Source organism: Ovis aries, chromosome 15, assembly GCF_016772045.2.
Source record: "Ovis aries strain OAR_USU_Benz2616 breed Rambouillet chromosome 15, ARS-UI_Ramb_v3.0, whole genome shotgun sequence".
Lineage (NCBI taxonomy): Eukaryota > Metazoa > Chordata > Mammalia > Artiodactyla > Bovidae > Ovis > Ovis aries.
Genome location: NC_056068.1, coordinates 2,141,477 through 2,167,237, shown reverse-complemented (window position 1 = coordinate 2,167,237; position 25,761 = coordinate 2,141,477). Strand labels below are relative to the sequence as shown.

General features: G+C 37.5%; 1 protein-coding gene across 10 annotated transcripts in view; it reads left to right on the top strand.

Moving 5' to 3' along the window:
* The first annotated feature begins 777 nt into the window (after positions 1-777).
* Positions 778-25,761, top strand: part of GRIA4 (glutamate ionotropic receptor AMPA type subunit 4) — a 668,265-nt gene continuing 643,281 nt past the window's right edge. For 5 of the 10 annotated variants that reach the window (XM_042232826.2, XM_012095291.5, XM_060399631.1 and 2 more), the window contains exons 1-2: positions 1,321-1,744; positions 2,956-3,114. In XM_042232826.2, the coding sequence (XP_042088760.1) occupies positions 1,657-1,744; positions 2,956-3,114 (247 nt within the window). In that variant the 5' untranslated portion in view covers positions 1,321-1,656. Of the gene's footprint in view, positions 1,063-1,320; positions 1,745-2,955; positions 3,115-25,761 lie in introns of those variants that run through there. The other 5 variants (XM_027979122.3, XM_060399628.1, XM_060399632.1 and 2 more) reach the window with 2 other exon arrangements.

The following is a 25,761-nucleotide window of genomic DNA, read 5'->3' as shown; positions in this document are numbered from 1 at the left end:
CATAGCTCTAAAACTTTCTAGGATAATTAATTTTCTTCTACCCATTTAAAGCAACTATTGACATCATCAACACAGTGCTTAAGCATTCCTGGGATGACATGGAGTAGAGCTGAGTATTCTGGAGCTCCAGTTAAGAAAAGATGTGCATGAAAAACACCCGGTTTTTCTATCGGGCACAAATAGTCACTGGTGCCCGCTAACCCAAGAACTAAGAGGTTCTCCTTGGTCAGCTTCTGAACTATGTGCTTCCTAAATCCTGAGGCAGGCCCAGCACAGAGGAAATGTGTCACCTGAAAAAAGCCTGCAAAGAAAGGACTCTTTAACTCCCCTTTTTAATTTGCAGCTCAAGCGGTTCTTACTCCTAGTTCCCTGACATTCGAAGAACAGCGTAGAGGCCCTATTCAGTTTTCATTTCTCAGTCCCTTCCCCACCTTGGTCGTTACCTTTCTTTGTTCTTTAAATTAACTTTTCCTTCCTTGCTCTCTTTCCTAGCCTGTTTCAGCCTGCCTGTGTTTCTTCTCCAGCCTGACGTTCCTCACTTCTTCCGTCGCTGGTCCCGGACTCAGACTCGCCCGTGGCTGCCCTTTGCGCCTTTCCTCATCCTTGCTCTCCTTGAGACCCCTCATCTCATCCATCCCTTTCTCAGGCCCTCCAGATTCCCTGGGCTGTTTGCTGATGAGAAACATTTGCTGCAGCGCGGACCGGAGTCCTGTGCGCAGCCCAGTGGCAGAAGAGGGTGAGGCTGAGAGAAAGGCTGAGCTGGAGAGGGAGGCAGCCGATCCTCCCCAGAGCCTGCAAGAATGCGGCAGGGTGCCTGGAGCACCGGGAGGGACCAGCTCCCAGGGGCCCTGGTCGGGGCTTGAGGACCTGGCCCGCGGGTAGATTTCCAGCCTCACGTGGCCGCGGAACAGGGGTGCCTGGAAAACAAAGAGAGGGACCCTGGGGGTGCCCACCCCCAGAGTGGAACCCCCTGCCAAAGCGGGAACCAGAGAGGCGGGAGCGGTGAAAGGGAAAAACCTGTCTCCTCTGGCTGCGGAGCGTTGGAGAGCCTGGGGCGCTCCGGTGAGCAGCCGGGGGCGAAGACCGCCGGGCGGTGGGCGAGGGACGTGTGGAACTAGCGCTCGGCGCCCGCGGAGGGGCCGCCGGGGGGCGCGACGCGCGGGGCGGTGGGGACTCTAGGTGGCCGGTGGCAGACCCCAGCCGCGGAGCGCGCGGCGGCCGCGGCGCCAGTGTGTGTATGTGTGTGTGTGTGTGTGTGTGTGCACGCGCGCGCGCGTGTGTGTGTGTGTGTGTGTAGGTGAGAAAGCGAGGGCCGAGCGTGAGTGTGAGCTAGGCACAGAGAGAGCGCATGTCTCATCCCTGGGAGCAGCCAGGAGCCGCTCCACCACCATCTTTTGCATGGGCAACATTTGCAGCCGGACAGCAAACCTCTCCCAGGGCTATGGAGACTGCAGGAAAAATCTGGCAGCTCGGGATGGATTGCTAAGGGAAGTCATAACCCTAAACAGTCCAAACCTCTTTCCGTTTTTTTTTTTTTTTTGTTTGTTTGTTTTGTTTTGTTTTTAATTTTATCGCCGTAGTCCTCAATGCCTCTCTGAACGGTCTTTAGGAAGAGTACGAGAGAAAGAGCGCGCGCCAGGGAGAGGAGAAAAGAAGATGAGGATTACTTGCAGACAAATTGTCTTGTTATTTTCTGGATTTTGGGGACTCGCCATGGGAGCCTTTCCGAGCAGCGTGCAAATAGGTAAGCTCTGATTCAGTGGGGTATGCATGTGGGTGGCTGTAGCAGATACCGAAAGTGAGTTAAATGAGTTGCTGATAAGCAATTTAAGGGAACATTCGACGTCTCCTTTCTGCTCTTCTCTCGTCTTTTCTTCCCTTTATAAAGACTGCCTCTTTGGTGCTGGTTCAGTCGAAACAGCACAGAGCGGTTCTCAGTCTACATTCCATCCATCCTCAGTCTATACTCCTATTTGTCTCATGTCGCTGAAGTAAGATTGCAATAAGTTGGGATAAAATCTCCGTGGGGTTTGATTGCATTTTATCTAATATCTCCTTTCATTTCTTTCTCTGGAGTGTGAAGGGATGTAGAGTTTGCTTAAACAAAGCAAAACCCATCCACTCTTCTTCCCGTGCTATAGGCAACAGCTTTTGCTATTACAAGAAGACATTGCTTAGGTTAAAAAGAAAAAAGAAAGAAAAAGAAAGAAGACATTTACACCCTGACCTACTTGCCTTTGCTTGCTACCAGTTAACCGATTACAAAATTATGTCCCTTTCCTGGAACCTTTTCTTCTTTTATTTTCCTCTTGATTTTTTTCCCCTTAATCCCTCCTCTGGACTCTATTTCTGGGGACCCTATCCGTCCTGCCCTTGGCTGTTTTTTTTTTCTATTCTCCCCTGTCTTTTGATGGGACGCAGCTATTGAATTCCTTCCAACTAAGCCCAGCCTCACACTGCATCATTTCTCGTGGACATTGCACAAAACGGGGCTAATTAGGCTGGGTCCAGGAACTGCATAAAAACAAAGTTCACGTCTCCCTTTTGATTTCCCTCTCACCTGCATGTCATCACAAACCTTTATTTCTGTATTTTAATGCGAATTGTCTTTTCTGCTCACCTGCATGCATCTTAGAAATGCCTGGAGCTGGCTTCTGTAGCAGTGTGCTGGGAATCATAGTGAGGGCAAGGAGAGAAGGCAAAACACACTAAATGGTCTGTCTCAGAGGCCGCTGTGATCATGACAAATTGGGACAGTAAAAAGCTGAGTTGTCCTAAAGACTGAAATGCTAAACATACTCTTTAGAGACAAAGGGCAGTCTCCCAAGATGTGGCAGGGCTAGCCCCTTAATGTGTGTATTGGTGAATGGCCGTGGATTTGACAGTGCTTAGTGCGGGTGTAATAATAGTTACAAGAGGAAACACTGAACGGGCTTTTTCTGCTGTTTTTGCTAGGTGGTCTCTTCATCCGAAACACAGATCAGGAGTACACTGCTTTTCGATTAGCAATTTTTCTTCATAACACCAGCCCCAATGCGTCAGAAGCTCCTTTTAATTTGGTACCTCATGTGGACAACATCGAGACCGCCAACAGCTTTGCTGTAACAAATGCTTGTAAGTAAAACATAAGTTGAAGATAAATGAGAAAAGAATTAAGTCAGGGCAATAGAAGCCCTTTTCTCTGTATTATTACTGTTATTATATTTCAGAAAGACATTCAAGCTCTCCACAGTTTGCTGGTTAGAGAGGAAATCAGAGTTACAGCAAGATTTAGTCTCCAGGATATTTGGCTGGTCTTTCCTTCTCTTCCTTCCTCCTTCCCTCCCTTCATCTCTCCCTCCCTCCTCCTCCCTCCATCCCTTTCTTCCTTTCTTTCTTCTTTCCTTTTTCTTGAAATTACTTTCTCCTTTAACATTTCAGTATTAGTCCTACAACCTGCATGTCAAGTTAGTAAAAATTGTACTCAATCTTGTTTTTTATTTATTTTCCTTTGGTTTGTATTTGCTTTTCACTTGAGTGAGCATACAAGACACATGCTCTCTTACACTGATAAAGGGAATGGAAGGTTTGCTAACAGTGAGAAAGTGGGGAGTGGTGGTGTGGAGGATGTATATTCCACTAGGTTGGTTGACACTGCAGATGATCTGGTGATGTCACTTGAAGCTGCCCTGCTCTTATATTCTGGGTTGTAAATATCTCTTGCTATCAGGTAATATATATATTCTGTGGATATAACTCCATGGAGTCTTACCTTGGTGGCAAATCATGTTAATCTCCAATCCACTGAATTCACATACTAACCCAGCTGGATCTATTATCCCCACAATACAATTTAGATTTGGTGATCTTATCTAATGTTATGATTAAACAGTTTTTTAGAGCTCCTCTGTGAAAATACTGTATAACATAAAGTAAAAATATAAGCAACTGTGTATTAATTTAAAAATCAATAAAATATGATCAATAGAGCATTTAGGTTACATTTTCACCCTTGAGGAAAATACATGTTTTCCATACCTCCTTATTTTTAGATGCTAATTTACAGCTCCTTAAAATTTGTGTGTTAAGATAATTGTTATAGATTACGTAAGACGTGTAGGAATAGTTTCTATATAAAGTTTTGCTAATAATAATAAAATATTCAGTCTGCATTGTATAATATTTTTAATATATCAGACTGAGTATATTTTTATTTTGAAAGTACTCTAAGTACAAGAAACTGTATTTTGAACAAACAAGTGAATTTGAAAACAAAGAGTTTTTATGTGTTAGGAGGATATCTGTTTCATTTAGCTCATATATATCTGCAATTAATTCATCTAACAAATAACATGATCATGTTTCCTTAATATAGGCACCTAATTAATACTTTATTTTTGAACTTCATTTCATAAGGAGGTTAAAGCATTTGACTTTTTTTTTTTTTAATCTAAAGCAAATGTATTCATTTGCAGGAATGTTTTAGTTCCTTTGAGTACTACTTAATTTGAAAAATCACTTGCTTTATTTAGTAATAAAATAAATATTCTTTATAAAGATAATTATATGGGAATTGTTTTTAAGCAGAAATGAACACAAATTAGAGCTAAGTTTATGGATAGCTATTTTTTTAATGTCTTGTTATTATTTTTTGTTCCAAGTTTTGATAGAGATGTCAACATTTCAAATTAGCTCTAGGTATAAAATATTTTCCTTAGTACATTCTAGGTATAAAATATTTTCCTTACTACATGAATGTTATCTGTTGATTTAAGTATTTTCCTTATATCGCTCTTGAGATTTTGGCAACAAAATACTACTAAGTTTAAAAATAATTTATGATTCAAATACACCTGAAGGTACTTTGTCTACAGTAAATTGCTATTTAAATATATTTTTTATTATTTAATTTTGAAAGACTTTCATAAAAGTGGAACTATATTAGTTTTATTTTTCCAGATTAGGTTCTTAAGTATTCTAAAGTTTGTATTCTGGCTTCCAGCTTTATAAACGACAGTGATAATTCCTTCTTTTCTCCTTCCACATAGTTTGTTAATCTCATTCAGGTTAATTTTAGTATCATATTATTTATGTGATAAAAATGTTATATAGAATAAAACGATAGTGGCAAAGAACCTGTAAACATAAAAAATTAATAAGAAACTGTACACAGCATGAAAAAGTAGAAACAGGTATAAAATATAGGTAGTATGCTATTCTTTAACGTGTTAGAATTGAGAAAATTGAAGCTAAGAAAACAAAGTCTGCTTATTTTGATTCCAAGTGTAATGTAATGTTAGTGGTATCATGTTTTTGATCAGAGGGTATGGGTCAGGTGATTGGTGTTTGTGAAATGAACTGACCAAGAGCCTGTACGCACGTGATTTTCCAGTCTAATCAAAGGTGAAACATAAGCAATAAGTATGAGGCAACCTCATGTATCAAGCTCTATGCCTTTGGGTACAAAAGGTAAAAACAGTGTTCTAGAGAATTAACATGAACTTATTCCTCATAGCGATACAGACTAGATTTTAAAATTTTTCATGCTGAATTAAATATAAATGTACAGTATGTGTTCAACTAGGTTTATTTTAAATATGATTTTCCTAAAGTGAATCCTTGTAAAACTGAGTAATCTAGTGTCTTTGTGAATGAGAACCACTGTATAGGATATATTTATTTTATGAAATATACACTTAAAAACTAAAAATAGCAGACTAAGGAATAAAGAGTATTATTGGTCATCTACTGGATAAATGTAATTTAAGGTTGATTCTTCTGTCTCAAAATTAAAGTTTAAAGAATATTTTGGACAATGTAAACATCCTGCGTATGGAGATGACATACTACATAAATGTAAACCCCAATAAACTCAAAATTTGCACTATTGGGATAAATCTCAAGTTTCTGAAGGAGAATCAGGTTTATTTTGGTTTGTAACTTAAAAAAAAAAAAATTTGTGTAAGATTAAATTAAAATGCTGTTCTCTTTTTAAACTATTCCCATTGTTGAAAAATCATACTTTGCCTAGTATAAAACTGAAACTACAAGAAATACAGATAATATAGAATTATGGCATATTTAAATAACAAAGTGTAGGTGTAATAGGTGGCCCAAGTAGTCACATTTCAAAATATAATTAAAGATATACATTTATTTGCTGTAATCTATTCAAAGTATGGGCTTTGGCAAAATAGATATTTAACAAATAATTTGATGTGGACAGTTTTCTTTAACAAAATATTATGCATTTGACTCCAAAAAGCTATCTTCACAAGCAAACATGCTAGTTAAATTGAGTATGTTCTCTGCAAAACATTTAAGACAACCTAAAATGAGGCTGTGTTCTTATATTTTTCTAAATTAATAAATATGTTTTTGTTTTGGAGGATGATATATCTTAAATTTTGCCAAAGTGATAATGACCAAAATACTGATGTAGTCTATCATCAAGTTTTCTAAAAGATAAAACAAAATTAGATATTGGAATTATCACTTGAGCTCAGTTATGTTTGAAATCCTGTAAAAGAGGTAGCCTCTTTACAATAAAACACAGAGAGGTTCAGTTTCTCAAATGATTCTTTTAATTTCAAATTGGTAGTGCAAAATACATAATAAGATACATTAAGTAGTTATGTATTGTCACTTAGGTGAAATAGAATTTTTGTTGAATATTTCCAACTTTTTAAACTTGGATAGGAAAGACTAACTGGTTAATATTTTTGTTATCTTTTATTTATTTATTTTTTAATGATTTGTTTATCTTACTCGCCTTTTCTGTCTAAAATCTGTCTATTCAGTGGTTTGCAACATGACGGATTAGAAAGTTGTAAATCAAGAATGGAATGCATGTTATACCTTAGTAATGATGAAAAAGTTGTTCTTTTTTAACTTAAATATTAACTCTATTTGTGAAGGGTTTGTTTACCAACCCTAAATATCCAAGTTGAGTGATACTTGTAAAAGTAGGTTAGTGTGTAAAAAAGACTTGTTTAGTTAATCTAAATATGTTTTAAATGTGACAGTATATCCAGTAGGGTCTGCAGACATTTTTGCTTATATACTACGGACTGAATTCAAACATGTTGAATTTAAGGGTGCTGAATAATAAGGTCTTGTGGCTTTAACAATATTTAAATATTATATATCTTTCTTTTCAGGAACATGAAACCCTAAAAAGGCATTCTAAAAGGATATATTGGACTGATATAATATTTTTAAAATGCTAAAATAAAAAATCTGATATTTTGACCTTGTTATAAGAAATATATTAGAATTGAATATTGTTTGACTTTTGATTATTTTTAGGAAAATGAGTTACTGTAATTCTTTCCTTATTTTGAATTGGTAGCAAGATTCTTTGTTGATTTGAAATAATTACTTAGTTTTATAATATTATTTTCCCCTTTTATCTTAATTTTCCATTATGACATTGATGACAAAGATGAGTCATATTCCTGTGCCTTGGACCTTTCTTAAATCATGCACAATTGCATTGATGTATTTCAGAATTGTCACAGGATTAAACTTCCATAAAGCCATTTGAAAAAATTCTCTTTACTTTTTTCTTATGAATTCTCCAAAGAGGTTTTATTTCTCAAAGAGGAACAATTTGTACTTTCTGACTTTAGGAATTATGTATATATCTTAATAACAGAATTTTACTAGTGTTCAGGAATTTAAAATGAGGAATAAATTCCATATACCTTCCATTTTATTATAACACAGGTTTTATACTGTTTTTGTGTACATGATTTTATTTGACCTCAACTAATCTTGGAGTGAGCCTGTCTGAGAAGATAGTCATTATTTTTTAGGTAAGCCAGATTCGGCTCAAAGAAATCGTTTGATTTGCCAAAGACCATGTAGCTAAAAAGTCACAGAGTTTAGATTTGAACCCAGTTGTTCTAGTCACTATCCTAGCACTTTAACCAGAAGACCATGGATGTGACAAGTACATCTGTACTGAGATTACTTGAATCAAGAAATAAAATAACTGTCTTTTTTTTCTAATTTTATTGTAATATTTTAAAGAAAATAGGGCAAGACATTTCTGGGCAACTTATTAATTAATCAGATGACAGTGAGTGATGCAGCAAAGACCAAAGTTATATTTTGTAATGAATCTGCCCATTCACTCACTAGATTAGATAATAAACATAGTCACTTATTCATTAAACATGTTTATCAAGGACAACTGTATTTAAGACACTCTACTAGAAATTAAGATTGATATTTAGTCACTAAATCATATCTGACTCTTTTACAACCCCGTGGACTCTAGCCCACCAGGCTACTCTGTCCATGGAATTTCCCAGGCAAGAATACTGGAGTGGGTTGCCATTTCCTTCTCCAGGGATTGTCCTAACCCAAAGATCCGACATGTGTCTCCTGCACTGTAGGCAAATTCTTTACCACTGAGCTACCTGGGTAGCCCAGAAATGAGGATACTGAAAATTATGAGAAGTTGTTGCCCTCAAGGAGCAGTAGGAAACACATACAAGCCAATTATCACAGTTCAGTAAGACAAAGTATTATGACAGAGAAATAGAGTGCTGTAACAGAGATTAACACAAGAAGGAACATCAAACTTGTCATGCTGCCCTTTGGGAGTTATTACCTGATCTGGGTTTTAAGGTGCTAGTTATTTGAAATATAGACAAGAAGGAAGACACCCCTCGCCAAAGTAGCAGCACATGACAAGGCATCAAAAGATGGTGAGGCCAGATGTGATTGAACCACTGAATGTGGTTTAGTTTGACTGTAGTACTGGGTGTGAGGGGAAGGAGAGATGTGCTAAGGGGCGAAGCTTTGTAGATCCACACAGGGACTTGTAGCTCTTGTAAGGAAACTCTTTTGAATAAAAGGGGGACCCATAAATAATTTAACACAACAGTGGCATAATCAGATTTATGTTTTATAAATAATAGGATTATTTCAAGAAGGAAAATGTACCAGAAGGGGGCAAAATGGGAAGAAAAAAACAGTTGTCTTGAAATAATTCAACTTAGGATAGGAAGTTCTTAAATAAAAGTGGGAGCTCTGAGACAAGAGCGAAGTAAATAGATAAATACAGAACAGTTGACAGAACATAGTGATGGGTTGTATATCCGTGTAGGCTGCTGAAAAGAAGCATCAGTTCAGTTCAGTTCAGTCACTCAGTCGTGTCCAACTCTTTGCGACCCCATGAATTGCAGCACACCAGGCCTCCCTGTCCATCACCATCTCCCAGAGTTCACTCAGACTTACGTCCATCGAGTCCGTGATGCCATCCAGCCATCTCATCCTCTCTCGTCCTCTTCTCCTCCTGCCCTCAATCCCTCCCAGCATTAGAGTCTTTTCCAATGAGTCAACTCTTCGCATAAGGTGGCCAAAGTACTGGAGTTTCAGCTTTAGCATCATTCCTTCCAAAGAAATCCCAGGGTTGATCTCCTTCAGAATGGACTGGTTGGATCTCCTTGCAGTCCAACGGACCCTCAAGAGTCTTCTCCAACACCACAGTTCAAAAACATCAATTCTTTGGCACTCAGCCTTCTTCACAGTCCAACTCTCACATCCATACATGACCACAGGAAAAAACCAGAGCCTTGACTAGACGGACCTTAGTCGGCAAAGTAACGTCTCTGCTTTTGAATATACTATTTAGGTTGGTCATAACTTTTCTTCCAGGGAGTAAGTGTCTTTTAATTTCATGGCTGCTGTCACCACCTGCAGTGATTTTGGAGCCCCCCAAAATAAAGTCTGATGCTGTTTCCACTGTTTCCCCATCTATTTCCCATGAAGTGATGGGACCGGATGCCATGATCTGCTTTTTCTAAATGTTGAGCTTTAAGCCAACTTTTTCACTCTCCTCTTTCACTTTCATCAAGAGGCTTTTTAGCTCCTCTTCACTTTCTGCCATAAGGGTGGTGTCATCTGCATGTCTGAGGTTACTGATATTTCTCCCGGCAATCTTGATTCCAGCCTGTGTTTCTTCCAGTCCAGTGTTTCTCATGATGTACTCTGCATAGAAGTTAAATAAGTAGGGTGACAATATACAGCCTTGACATACTCCTTTTCCTATTTGGAACCAGTCTGTTGTTCCATGTCCAGTTCTAACTGTTGCTTCCTGACCTGCATACAGATTTCTCAAGAGGCAGGTCAGGTGGTCTGGTATTCCCATCTCTCTCAGAATTTTCCACAGTTTATTGTGATCCACACAGTCAAAGGCATTGGCAGAGTCAATAAAGCAGAAATACAGGTTTTTCTGGAACTCTCTTGCATTTTCCATGATCCAGTGGATGTTGGCAATTTGATCTCTGGTTCCTCTGCCTTTTCTAAAACCAGCTTGAGCATCAGGGAGTTCACGGTTCATGTATTGCTGAAGCCTGGCTTGGAGAATTTTGGGCATAACTTAACCAGCATGTGAGATGAGTGCAATTATGCAGTAGTTTGAGCATTCTTTTGCATTGCCTTTCTTTGGAATTGGAATGAAAACTGACCTTTTCTAGTCCTGTGGCCACTACAGAGTTTTCCAAATTTATTGACATATTGAGTGCAGCACTTTCACAGCATCATCTTTCAGGATTTGAAAGAGCTCAACTGGAATTCCATCACCTCCACTAGCTTTGTTTATAGTGATGCTTTCTAAGACCCACTTAACTTCACATTCCAAGATGTCTGGCTCTAGATTAGTGATCACATCATCATGATTATCTGGGTCATGAAGATCTTTTTTGTACAGTTCTTCCGTGTATTCTTGCCAACTCTTCTTAATATCTTCTGCTTCTGTTAGGTCCATACCATTTCTGTCCTTTATCGAGCCCATCTTTGCATGAAATACTCCGTTGGTATCTCTGATTTTCTTGAAGAGATCTCTAGTCTTTCCCATTCTATTGTTTTCCTCTATTTCTTTGCATTGATCACTGAAGAAGGCTTTCTTATCTCTTCTTGCTATTCTTTGGAACTCTGCATTCAGATGCTTATATCTTTCCTTTTCTCCTTTGCTTTTTGCCTCTCTTCTTTCACAGCTATTTGTAAGGCCTCCCCAGACAGCCATTTTGCTTTTTTGCATTTCTTTTCCATGGGGATGGTCTTGATCCCTGTCTCCTGTACAATGTCAGGAACCTCATTCCATAGTTCATCAGGCACTCTTTCTATCAGTTCTAGGCCCTTACATCTATTTCTCACTTCCACTGTATAATCATAAGCGATTTGATTGAGGTCATACCTGAATGGTCTAGCGGTTTTCCCTATTTTCTCCAATTTGAGTCTGAATTTGGTAATAAGGAGTTCATGATCTGATCCACAGTCAGCTCCTGGTCTCGATTTTGTTGACTGTAAAGAGCTTCTCCATCTTTGGCTGCAAAGAATATAAAAGAAAGAATAGAAGTATGGTAAGAATTAAAGATGATTTCTTCAATTTTTAGTTTTGACAAATTATCAAAACCAAACTAGGAAGGCGCACACCAAAGAAGGAGCAGAATTGAATGAGGAAGGTGAGTTTAGTGTGGATGTACAGATAAGGAGGCATTTAAAAGACATGTAAATGCAAAAGAGTTCTGGTCATATGTATCTGGAGCTCTTGGGCTCAGTCTGAACTGAAGAGAGACACTGAATAATGAATGAAACCATGGATGTGGATGATATCATCCTGAGAGAGCAAAATCAGTGAAAGAATGCTGAGGACAAAATCCCAAGAAATACCAGTATTTCAGGGACAAGGAGAGAAAAGGAAACTGAAGGAAATGGGTCAGAGTTCAGAGGAAAGTGAGGTAGGAATAATTCACAAGAGCCAAGAGATAGGAAGAATTTCAAGTAAATAGTGATCAATCATGTCTTTGATTGATGAATTTTTATAACAAGTTGCAAGGGTAATTGATCCTTAACATCAGTCTTTTCTTCTTTTTTCTTTAGTGTTCTTTTGTATTTTGACTAGGAAAAAAAAAGCAGCCTTTATTAATCCCACATAGATTCTATTAATGCATACTCTTTGTGTATAGTGGCCTAGAATATTCTTATAATTAGTGATAGGGATAATCTTTTCTGGACTTTTGATCCAAATGGGCTTGGATTTGCAACCTGATAGTGGGCCAGTTACTTGCAGTTTTGAGCCTCAGTTTCTTCATTCATTAACAAAAGACCCATGTATTTTATGAATATTAGAAAAGTGCATGGAAAATATTTAGCCTATAATTGTAACTCAATTTAATTTAGCTGTATTACATTTTCTATGTCACATAGAACATTTATTTCTGAATCAGTGGAAAAATTTCAAGTTTGTATTTCCTGTTTATATTTTGAAAAGTAATTTGTGTTTTGAATAAATATATTTTATTTATATTTCATAGGAATTTTTGACCTCTAACAATTGTTAATTTTAATTTATACACAAAACTAAATGCATATTTGTCTAAACTATTTCTAAGTCCTACAAGAGGGTAACTTTGTTGAGAATCTGTGGACCATTTGGAGAAAAAATTGGTTCATGAATGGATTAAAGGGATTAATGGATTCTCCTAATTGTATGCACAATTATGTGTTCTTGAGTGTGGCATGTGTATTTGCATGTATGTGTGTGTAAACAGAGAGACAGTCTAAATTTTTGAATAGATTATCAGTGAATTTCAGTCCACTCACACACACACACACACACACAGCCCACAGCCCTAAAGGAGTTATACATAGATTAGATAAACAGTACTCCATTCCCTATCTTCTTAATTTCAAAAGCCAGTTGGATTTTATTTTTTAAACTAACCAAGAATTTTTCCATAAACTTCATCTCCAATAACTTCTTCCTCATCATAGAAAATAATCAATGTGTCCTAGCTGGGAAAATGCTTGGTTTGGTATTCTGCCTATTAAACTATTATCATATTATTTTTATTTCTTCTCTTAACTATCAAAAGCTTTATACATTCCACATCAACTCCTATTTTTATCAGGACTTGCCTTTTCCTTTAACAATCACCACTACTGCAACAGTGTTCTTGAAGGTCATCAGTGATTTACAGATTAGTAAATTCCATTGTTCCTTAGTCACAGTCTTTTAATAATTTGCATAACTTGACATAGCTGATTATCCCCAGTTCTTAAAACTCATTTCTCCTTGATAATATAATTAGCTAGTGATTATATGCCAAGGGTCTATATTAATTACTTATATTCTTACACAACTGTAAGAAACAGGCATCACTATTGTTTTCATTTTATATATGGAGAAACTAAAGATTTGTAGTTAAGAAAATTTGCCTAACCACAGAGTATTCAGGGCATCAGATCCTAAAGTCAGTTTTGCCTTCCATTCACATTAAAGTATCCTGATTAGTATAGTATATATAAGATAACCATCACTCTGTGTGACAGTGGTTAGCTAACTCCTAATTTGAATAGAAAGATGTTTCCCTCAAAGTTGCTTCTTTAACAATTTCCATTTACCCAGTGAATAAAATGCCACCTGGAGAAGACAATGGCAACCCACTCCAGTACTCTTGTCTAGAAAATCCCATGGACGGAGGAGCCTGGTAGGCTGCAGTCCATGGGGTAGCTAAGAGTTGGACATGACTGAGTGACTGCACTTTCACTTTTCACTTTCATGCATTGGAGAAGGAAATGGCAACCCACTTCAGTGTCCTTGCCTGGAGAATCCCAGGGACAGGGGAGCCTGCTGGGCTGCTGTCTATGTGGTCGCACAGAGTTGGACACGACTGAAGTGACCTAGCAGCAGCAGCAGCAGCAAAATGCCACCAAGTGTAAAAATGAATGAATACCACCAGATTTTAAAATGAATAAATGAGTCTTTATATGCGGCACAAACATTGGACACTTCATTATTTGGCCAACCTACATAATCTTTATAGGAATGTTATTTGATGAACAGTGGTCAGAGAGTTCATTTCAGGTTTTCCCTTACATGTTTTTGGATTCCAATAAACATAATGAGGAATATCTTAAAGATCATTAACCTAAGTCAAAACTGCTGCGGTCTTCATAGTGTCCTTACTTGCCTCCAATTTGATAAAACTACTAGAGTCATAAATAAAAAGTTCAATGTTATCTTTGAAATGAAAGGTAAAAAATTGTGATGTAATACTTTTCTTTGAACAAGCCATTATACTTCTCCAGCAAAAATTACACCTAAACTATAACCATTGTTTGCTTATTTTTGCTTATATCCTTATTTTTAAAAAAGCAATTTCTCATTGTTGCTGCTGTTCAATCACTCAGTCTCTGTGCAACCCCTTGGACTGCAGCACACCAGGCTTTCCTATCCTTCACCATCTCCCAGAGCTCACTCAAACTCACGGCCAGTGAGTCAGTGATGCCATCCAACCATCTCATCCTCTGTTGTCCGCTTCTCCTCCTGCCTTTCATTTCTAATCGTTCCCATCATGGTGGCCAAAATATTGGAACTTCAGCTTCAGCATCAGTACTTCCAACTAATATTCAGGACTGATTTCTTTTAGGAGGGACTGGTTTGATCTCCACGCTGTCCAAGGGACTCTCAAGGATCTTCTCCAACACTATAGTTCAAAAGCATTGATTTTTCAGCATTCAGCCTTCTTTATGTCCAAATCTCATATCCATATATGACTACTGGAAAAATCATAGCTTTGACTACATGGACCTTTGTCAGCAAAGTGATATCTCTGCTTTTTAATATGTGGCCTAGGTTTGTCATAGCTATTATTTCAAGAAGCAAGCATCTTTTAATTTCATATCTACAGTCACCATCTGCAGTGATTTTGGAGTTCAAGAAAATAAAGTCCGTCACTGTTTCCATTGTTTCCCCATCTATTTGCCATGCAGTAATGGGACTGGAAGCCATGATCTTCATTTTTGGAATGTTGACTTTTAAGCGAGCTTTTTCACTCTCCTCTTTCACCTTCATCAAGAGGTTCTTTAGTTCCTATTCACTTTCTGCCATAAGGGTAATGTCATTTGCATTTTTGAGGTTATTGATATTTGTCATAGCAGTCTTGATTCCATCCTGTGCTTCATCCAGCCCAGCATGCTCATGAATAACTTTCTCATCAGTAACTTTATATATATTTTATATATATATATATATATATAAATAATATATATATTACATATTGTGTTCTTTCCATTCTCATATTTCTATCTTTTTAAACTGACCCATGAAAATTTCAAGTGATTTAGAAATCTTAAGAGCCAAAATATTATTGCAATCTCACCACTAAGGGGTAATCACAGTAAATAGATCTTTCTGGAATTTTCTTTTTATGTGTATAGACCTAAAGTGAGCAGTAGAATACTATAAACATAAAATACATACATATATATAACTTTTTAATAACAATATTAATCTATAAGCATATTTTATTAATGTTTTATTTCATGCAAAGTTTTCCCTCAGTGTATAAGACCTATCTTATTTTCTTTTACTGCTATGTAATGCCATTGGAAAAGACGTTGATGCTGGGAGGGATTGGTGGCAGGAGAAGAAGGGGACGACAGAGGATGAGATGGCTGGATGACATCATTGATTCGATGGACGTGAATCTGAGTGAACTCCGGGAGTTGGTGTTGGACAGGGAGGCTTGGCCTGCTGCGATTCATGGGGTCGCAAAGAGCGAGCGACTGAACTGAATTGAACTGAACTGAACTGAACGTCATTGCGCAAAGTTGCTATTAAATGTAGTCAGTACCCTCTGTATCAACATTTATGTTGTTTCCCGTTTTTTATGTTACAAGCAGAATAGCAGTAAAGCTATCTGAGTACCTGTGTTAATATTCCCATAGGATTAATTCCTGGAAATGAAATTACTATATTGAACAATGTGTATTTTTGCTTTTAGTCCATATTATTAATGTTCTTTCCTCAGAAAGTATTATTTATATTTACAGCAACCAAGATGTAAGAATAATTGGTTTTCTATGACCTGCTAACGCTAGTCATTATCAGTTTCTTGAATCTTCACTTGTCCTAATGCGTGAAGTTAAGTTCAGTTCAGATCAGTCACTCAGTCATGTCCAACTCTGGGACCCCATAGACTGCAACATCCCAGGATTCCCAGTCTATCACCAACTCCTGAAGCTTGTTCAGACTCATGTCCTTCAAGTCAGTAATGCCATCCAACCATCTCATCCTCTGGTATCCCCTTCTCTTCCTGCCTTCCATCATTCCCAGCATCAGGGTCTTCTCCAATGAATCAGTTATTTGCATCATGTGGCCAAAATACTGGAGCTTCAGTTTCAGCATCAGTCCTTCCAATGTATATTCAGGACTGATTTCTTTAAGATTGACTGGTTTGATCTCCTTGCAGTCCTGGTTACTCTCAAGAGTCTTCTCCAGCATCACAGTTCGAAAGCAGCAATTCTCCATCTTTCTTAATGGTCCAGATCTCACATCAACACACAGCTCCTGAAAAAACACAGATTTGACTAGACAGAACTTTGTTAATAAAGTAATGTCTCTGCTTTTTAATATGCTGTCTAGGTTGGTCATAGCTTTGCTTCCAAGGAGTAAGTGTCTTTTAATTTCATGGCTGCAGTCACCATCTGCAGTGATTTTGGAGTTCAAGAAAATAAAGTCTGACACTGTTTCCATTGTTTCCCCATCTATTTGCCATGAAGCGATGGGACTGGATGCCAAGATCTTAGTTTTCTGAATTTTGAGTTTTAAGCCAGCTTTTTTACTCTCCTATTTCACTTTCATCAAGAGGCTCTTTAGTTCTTCTTCACTTTCTGCCATGGGGATAATGTCATCTCCATATCTGAAGTTATTGATATTTCTCCCAGAAATCTTGATTCCAGCTTGTGCTTCATCCAGCCCAGCATTTCGCATAATGTAGTCTGCATATAAGTTAAATTAACAGCCTGGACATACTCCTTTCCCAATTTGGAACCGGTCCATTTTCCCATGGCCAAAATACTGAGGAAACACACACTTGGAGGGCAGAAATAAAACTTTGTTCGAACCAGGATCCAAGAGGAAGGAGCAGTGTCCCCACAAGAGACTGAGCCTAACATGCCTATGAGTGTGCGGGAGTCTCAGATGGAGGCATGGTTCAATAGTGGCCTGCGGTGGGGTTAGGGACACTGTGTATCATAGTGTGGGCATAAGTTCTCAGGCCAAACCACAGGGAAGGAACAAAGCCCAGCCCATCAACAGAAAGTTGGATTAAAGATTTACTGAGCATGACCCCGCCCATCAGAACAAGACCCAGATTCCCCCACAGTCTCTCCCATCAAGAAGCTTCCAGAAGCCTTTTATCCTTGTCCATAAGAGCAGACATAATGAAAACCACAGTCAAAGAAAACTAACCAAACTGCTCATTTGTATCACAGCCTTGTCTAACTCAATGAAACTATGAGCCATGGCGTGTAAGGCCATCCAAGCCTGGCAGGTCATGGTAGAGAGTTCTGACCAAACGTGGTCCACTGGAGAAGGGAATGGCAAGCCACTTCAGTATTCTTGCCTTGAGCCCCATGAAGTGTATGATGGGTCTAAATGACATCTAATTGATGCTTTAATTTGCATATTTTTGATTAATAGTGAGGCTAAGAATATTTTCCTGAATCTATAAGACCTTTTATCTCTTTCTGTGTGAACTGTTGTTCTTTCACTTTACCAATGTTTTCTTCTTTATTTGAGGGAGTGTTTTACAAACTATAGAAATGAATCCTTTGTCATGATGTTTAAGATTATTTTTTTACTATTTTTCTACGTGCCTTTGGCTTCCAGCTTCATTTATGATGCCTTTTACCATACAGATATTTACAATTTTTATATAGTCAAATCTGTGAGTCATTTTCTTCATGGCTTCTAGATTTCATGCTATGCTTATAAAGGTATTCCTATCCTTAAAACTGTAGAATATTGTTCCACATTTTTTTAGAATACTTTATGGTTTCATATTTTATATTTATAATGCTAACTCTTTGGGGATTTCTTATGTGTGTTGGGTACTAATCTTTATTTTTTTCTGTTTTATTTATTTGAAAAGCTATTTTTTTTTTTTACTATTTCTTTGAACTGATACATTTGTGCAAATCTGCTGTAATCATGACTGAATTTGAGCTTGAACAGTTCTGCGTTTTACTTCTTCCCAAGTTCTCCTTTTTGCAGTTCTTCATCTCCCTGTCCTGACAGTCTTACATGGTCATACTTGCTAGTTTTGACGTTTTTATTATCTGCTTTGTTGGTCCACCTATTACTTTCCTAGGTTTTCCCCAAGTTTGTTGCCATCTGATCAGCTACTCTTTTTTCTATCTCCAAAATTCATTACAAATATTTCCAACTTTCACCATTTCCAGCCCACAATTCTAGTGCAAGCCAATTATACTTTTCTAATAATTTAGTACTGAATATCCCACTACTGCCATTTCCTCTCCCCACTCACTTTACATACCAGAGCCAGTGGTTCCCTTCGGAAGTGAAGCAAAATACTGTTTCTTCTTACTTAATACTCTCCAATGGTTTTCAGTTTCTTGGAGTAAAACTGCAACTCTTTTAACAGACTTGAACTCTAAGCATGATCTGTCTCTCATCCATCTCTTTGCCATGTTCCACCATGTTGGAGTTTACTCAGTCTTCTTTTTGGTTCCTACACATGATTTAATCATTTCTTTCTATTTTCTATGCCTTTGCATTTTCCATTCTCATTTTTGGGGATGGGAAGTCCTCCAATGCAGTTTTTTTTTAAAGTAGCTTTTTCTGGATCTTCAGGACTCAGGTCAAAGTCATTGCCTAAGAGAAATCTTCCATGACAACCTCTGTAGAGTAAGCTCTCTCACACTAAACTCCATTTACTTTGTAGTGCATTGCCAACCCTATTATAATCTTTGCTTTTTTTACAATCTGTAGTTGTTATTTTCATTTGTTTACATATTTATCATCTATATTCCCAGTAGAATAAAAACTCCCATACCCAGGACTTTATTTGCCTTGTTAAACAATATATCCTCATAGCCTTACTCAATACCTGGTACAAAACAAGAATCATTATGTATCTTTGAATACATGAATGAACAATGTGTTATGAGTATTCTCTTCACTCATCTTTGGGACATTCTTAAGATAGCTAAGACTTTTCATGTATTTTTTAATATAAATTTATTTATTTTCATTGAAGTTTAATTACTTTACAATATTGCATTGGTTTTGCCATACATCAACATGAATCCACCACAGGTATACACGTGTTCCCCATCCTGAACCCCTCTCCCTCCTCCCTCCCTGTACCATCCCTCTGGGTCGTCCCAGTGCACCAGCCCCAAGCATCCAGTATCATGTATTTTAGAAGAAAATTGAGCAGAGCATCTAAAGACAATAAGGTATTGGATTCATTCCTTATCTTAAGCATATATATATATATATATATATATATATATATGTTTTTCTCATTTGTTTTCATTAGAGTCACGATGCAATGGGCTAGGTAAGGAGGAAGTCTTATGAAGAAGAAAGTGGAAGTATTAATGCAAATTGATTTATATTGCATTGGCCTGAAGGCACTTTGATGAATTTAAATCTGGTAGAAAAGAACTTCTAGGTACTTATAACATGTAGTCTATGCTGAAAAAAAAGAACCAGAAAATGCTGATTCAGTACTCTTTCAGAGTAGAAGAAAGCACACGTGGGAAGCCCAGGTGTATTAGTAAGCATGCTCAAGAGAATCATCTGTTCAGATGATCTGTTCATTGGCTGCTTCCTTGAGTGAGTGAGTGAGTGAAAGTCACTCAGTCGTGTCGGACTCTTTGCAACCCCATGGACAGTAGCCCACTGGGCTCCTCTGTCCATGAATTCTCCAGGCAAGAATACTGGAGTGGATTGCCATTTCCTTCTTAGCGAATCTTCCCAACCCCAGGGATTGAACCTGGGTCTCCTGCATTGCAGGCAGACACTTTACTGTCTGAGCCATCAAGCCCTGCTTCCTTAGCACTTCTTAAAGTTCAGGAAATTAGAAGACATGTGAAAGAAGGCATCTGTAGTCAAATGTACAATGAAAACCTGTCAATTCTTGATTACCTACACTGAATTTTCTATACATTTCACAATTTGCCAGTTTCATTAGCCCTTATCCGTCCTGTTTGAAATTAATTTATTCTTGTTTAAATTGCTTAAATTTAAGCTATGTATATAATCTTACCTCAGCAAGTTGGAGAAGCATTTCACTGTTTCTCTGCTCCAATGATTTAAAATCAAGATAAATATATACTTTCTGAAAAAACTGTGTATATGCTTTCTTTTTTGTAATGAAAAACATGTCAGTCCAAATGGTTCCCTTTTTGCTCTGATTACCAAGGAACTCAATTTTCACATTTACTTATCAGTAACAACACTGGTCCCCAGTTGAAAAAAAAAAAGAGCTTTGTATCATTTTTCTAGATTCCACATATATGTTAGTACATGATATTTGTTTTTATCTTTCTAAATTACTTTACTCTGTATAATAGTCTCCAAGTCCATCCACATCTCTACAAATGATCCATCTCTTCTATGGTTGAGCAATATTCCATTGTATATATGTTGTATATATGTACCACATCTTCTTGGACTTTCCACAAGGCACAGGTGGTAAAGGACCCACCTGGCAATGCAGGAAACTTAAGAGATGCCTGTCTACACCTGCGTTGGGATGATTCTCTGGAGATCGAGTGTGGCAACCCACTCCAGTATTCTTGCTGGAGAATCTCACGGACAGAAGAGATTCATAGAGTTGCATAGAATTCATAGAGTCCATAGGGTTGCAAAGAGTTGGATATGACTGAAACGACTTAGCATGCACACACCACATCTTCTTTATCCATTCATTTCTTGTTTGACTTTTAGATTGTTTCCCTGCCCTGGCTATTGTAAATAGTGCTGGAATTAACACTAGGGTAGAGAGATCCAGGTATAGAGAAGGGGCATATGGACACAGCAGGGGGAAAGAAAGGCTTGGATTAATTGGGAGTGTATGACACTATTTCAGGTAAAATAGATATTGGGAATCTGCTATAAAGCACAGGAAGCCCATCTTGGTGATCTGTAATGACCTATATATGTAAGATGGGGGTTGGGGCTGAAAAGGAGGGGTCATATGTATACATATAGCTGTTTCACTTCAGTGTAAAGCAGAAACCAACACAACATTGTGAAGCAAATACACTCCAATAAAGAAAAGCTTTGTTTATATATTTTTGTTTTTCTAAACTAATATATATAATATAAATAAAATGAGTTTTATATATGATACAATGTAGATATTGAACATTGTATAAATAAACAATGCATTAACATTGTATATATAAGATACATAAATATATCTTATAAGACTGTACACATCATTTTAAGAAAGAAGCACAAAGGTACAATATCTATAAATTAAGATTGTAGATGATACCCCTTTTGATCAGCTTTTGCTCGAATAGTCAACTTTCATATATAGTACTTTCTGTATATTGTATATGCCTTGGAAGATTATATATCGATAGGTACATAACCTGTCAATTCCATTAGATTGTGAGTTGGGGACAAGTATTAACCTCAAATATGCAGATGACACCACCCTTATAGCAGAAAGTGAAGAGGAATGAAGAAGCCTCTTGATGAAAGTGAAAGTGGAGAGTGAAAAAGTTGGCTTAAAGCTCAACATTCAGAAAATTAAGATCATGGCATCCTGTCCCATCACTTCATGGGAAATAGATGGGAAACAGTAGAAACAGCGTCAGACTTTATTTTGGGGGGTCCAAAATTACAGCAGATGGTGAATGCAGCCATGAAATTAAAAGACGCTTACTCCTTGGAAGAAAAGTTATGACCAACCTAGACAGCATATTCAAAAGCAGAGACATTACTTTGCCGACTAAAGTCTGTCTAGTCAAGGCTATGGTTTTTCCAGTAGTCATGCATGGATGTGAGAGTTGGACTGTGAAGAAGGCTGAGCACCGAAGAATTGATGCTTTTGAACTGTGGTGTTGGAGAAGACTCTTGAGAGCCCCTTGGACTGCAAGGAGATCCAACCAGTCCATTCTGAAGGAGCTCAGCCCTGGGGTTTCTTTGGAAGGAATGATGCTGAAGCTGAAACTCCAGTACGTTGGCCACCTCATGCGAAGAGTTGACTCATTGGAAAAGACTCTGATGCTGGGGGAAATTGGGGTCAGGAGAAGAGGACGACAGAGGATGAGATGGCCGGATGGCATCACTGACTCAATGGACGTAAATCTGCGTGAACTCTGGGAGTTGGTGACGGACAGGGAGGCCTGGCGTGCTGCGATTCGTGGGGTCGCAAAGAGTCAGACACGACTGAGCGACTAAACTGACTGACTGACTGACTGATGGTAACCTTATTAGTATGTCTGTTCCATGAGTCTATCACTATACTAGGATGTTCTATGCTTAACGAATGTCTGCTGACTGATTGTAAGGCAAGAGGAAGAAGGGAAGGAATCCATTTCTTGGTTGGTTATTATAACAACTAATTCCTAGTCAGAACTGAGTTAAAATAACATAAATCAACTTCTTCTCCACATGAATCAAACCCTTCACAATTTTGAAAACAGATTTCACAAATCCCCTTTGGACTTCCCCAGGCTAAATAACACTTCTTTATATGGTATACTTTCTAAAAGATTTAACATTCTAGTTCTGGCATTTTGAATATCCCATGAATTTGTCATAATTTTATTAAAATATATTCACCTAAATTAACCCCATTCTCTTGTCATAAGCCGTCCAGAATTAAACCACATTTTTTACACAGATGATTATGATCTGACATGATCGATCCAGGTGAGAATATTAATTCCAGTTATTTAGGCATTATACATATAAAGTGTAGACCAAGGTTATTTGAATTTTAATTAGCCTGTTATATCACTCTGTTCCTGATAAATTCATGGTCAATTAAAACTTAAAACTTTGCTCTTTATCCTACATGAATTGCTACAAATCAACCTCTCCATAAGGCAGTTTTTAAAATTCAAAATGAAAGATATTACATGCTCAGTTCAGTTCTGTCACTCAGTCATATCCAACTCTTTGCGACCCCATGGACTGCAGCACACCAGGCCTCCTTGTCCATCACCATCTCTAGGAGTTTAGGGAAACATCAATACCATTTTGAGTTACAATTAAACTAGCTGTAAACTATTTTCAACTCCATGTGACTCTTTGCTGTATGATTATCCTCATTGATGATCAAAATTAAAAAACAAGCTGTGGCACCAAGTCATGAACCAATACTCTTTAAGTATGTGTGGTAGTTAAATGTGAATTATCCTAAAATAATGTATGATCAAATTTCTCCATGTTGTTTATAAAAATTGTCATTTCACTGCACTTTTACTTTTCAAACATTAAGACAAACACAAAGGTCATCAAATTTAATTGAAAAGGAAATTTTTAAATCACTCAAGATGGCTAGGGCATTTAAAATTGATAAAATGCTTTTGAAAATCAATTGGTCACAATAGATCAAAGACAATAAAAATTGTGAATCACTTGAACTCATGAAAACAGGAAAATCTCTAGTCATGAAAATGTTCATTAAAGCTTTACTTAGCAATATGGTTAAATTAATTAAAATCCAACCCAGATTCTTTAAGGAAGAACATCAATTGTAATCCTCTGTTTGACTTGTCCCACCAGTCCTGAGTTCAATAATTTTTCGTATTTATATAGAGACTCTCTATATGTTTGTTTCCTTTCTTTGTATTATTTTGTTTTGTTTTCTTACTGAGAAACCAGTGCCATAATAGAAAAGAAGAAGTGTTCTAGTCAGATATAAACAAGATGTTTTCAGTGTAATAATGACTATTGGAGTTGTATAGAGCTATTCAAATGGTTTTTAAAAGCATCAGCTGTTTAGAGGGCATAGATCTTCCACACCAGTGCTGACTGATAGCCAGGTAAAGATAGGCACATTGTCCTGGAGGTGGTGTATTTCATGGTTCTGTGCAAATATATGGGAATTCTAGTATGAATACTATGAGAAATCACTGTCATTGGCTTTGCCCAACCTCTCTCATCTTCCCCTCACCTTTCATCCTCCCAAGCACAGAAGATATTGAGAGAGATTCAGGAATTATGTGATAATCTTCTTGAGTCTGAAAGATGCATAAGATTTTGCCATTCTGTAAGGAGAAACATATTTCGACAGACAAAAGAGTATCGTAGAAAAAAAAAAAGTGTACAGGTGTATGGACAATTTTGGGTAGCAGAAATGCAGAAGGAAAATAGAGGCATGGATGGGAGAACAGAGGGTCAAGTGGAAGGTTTGCAAACCTAACTACAGAGGCAGGGAGGAATCTTCAAATCGCCTTGTAAGTTACAATAAGGATTTTATTTCTTTTATTCTGGGCCAGAAGACAACAAGAATCATTTTAAGCAGTTTATAACATACTTGTGTTCTAGGAAGAATTCTAGCACCACTCTTCATCATTCATGTGTATAGTTTAATGGGATTCCTTTCCATGCCAAATACACAAAGAAATCATTTCCTAGGCACGAAATGCTATTTTGCTACTTCACTTGCTCTTTGTAAAACTCATTACTGTACGTGATTCTGCTCACTATTTTCCATCAAGAGCTGGTACTTCCAACAACAAAAAAAGCACCTCAGATGGGGAACACGTGTACACCCGTGGCAGATTCTTGTTGATGTATGGCAAAACCGATACCATATTGCAAAGTAATTAGCCTCCAATTAAAATAAATAAATTTAAATTAAAAAAAAACCCTCAGGTTATCATTTCAACCATGTACCTTCAAACAGCAAATCAGGTCTTTTATAATATGCAGGTTGGAAAAGAGTTGTTATCTATGGGAGGGGAAAAATGAACAAAATATCATTTGTAATATGTTTAAAGGCAAATAAGTCTCCTTAAAGATTTGTATAGATTCTGACAGAACACTACATATGCATTCCAGGTTAAATTTCAGACTATCTCTCCTCTTTTAAATGATTGATCTTCAGTTCAGTTCAGTTGCTCAGTCGTGTCTGACTCTTTGCGAACCCATGAATCCCAGCACTCCAGGCCTCCCTGTCCATCACCAACTCCAGGAGTTCACTCAGACCCACGTCCATCGAGTCAGTGATGCCATCCAGCCATCTCATCCTCTGTCGTCCTCTTCTCCTCCTGACCCCAATCCCTCCCAGCAGCAGTCTTTTCCAATGAGTCAACTCTTTGCATGAGGTGGCCAAAGTACTGCAGTTTCAGCCTTAGCATCATTCCTTCCAAAAGAACACCCAGGGCTGATCTCCTTTAGAATGGACTGATTGGATTTCCTTGCAGTCTAAGGGACTCTCAAGAGTCTTCTCCAACACCACAGTTCAAAAGCATCAATTCTTTGGCACTCGGCTTTCTTCACAGTCCAACTCTCACATCCATACATGGCCACAGGAAAAACCATAGCCTTGACTAGATGGACCTTAGTCGGCAAAGTAATATCTCTGCTTTTGAATATGCTATCTAGGTTGGTCATAACTTTTCTTTAATCTTAGAAGAGGTTTATTATTCACTTTAGTTGTCACAAAATTGTGACTTGTCACTCAGTCACATAATGCAGAGTTATAAGAACTGATTTTTAAAAAGTAAGCTGAAAAGTTGTAAGACTAGAATAATAATTAGTACAGTTACAAATAACTGTAAATAACTATATGCTTTTATTTATAGATACAAAAATATATAGCATATACATCAGAATCTGTTGTGTACATATATAATATATTTATGACTTTAGCATTTAATTCTTATTGTTTTATACACAATTTGTTTATGGCTGTATATTCAGTTCAGTTCAGTTCAGTTCAGTCGCTCAGTCGGGGCCAACTCTTTGCGACCCCATGA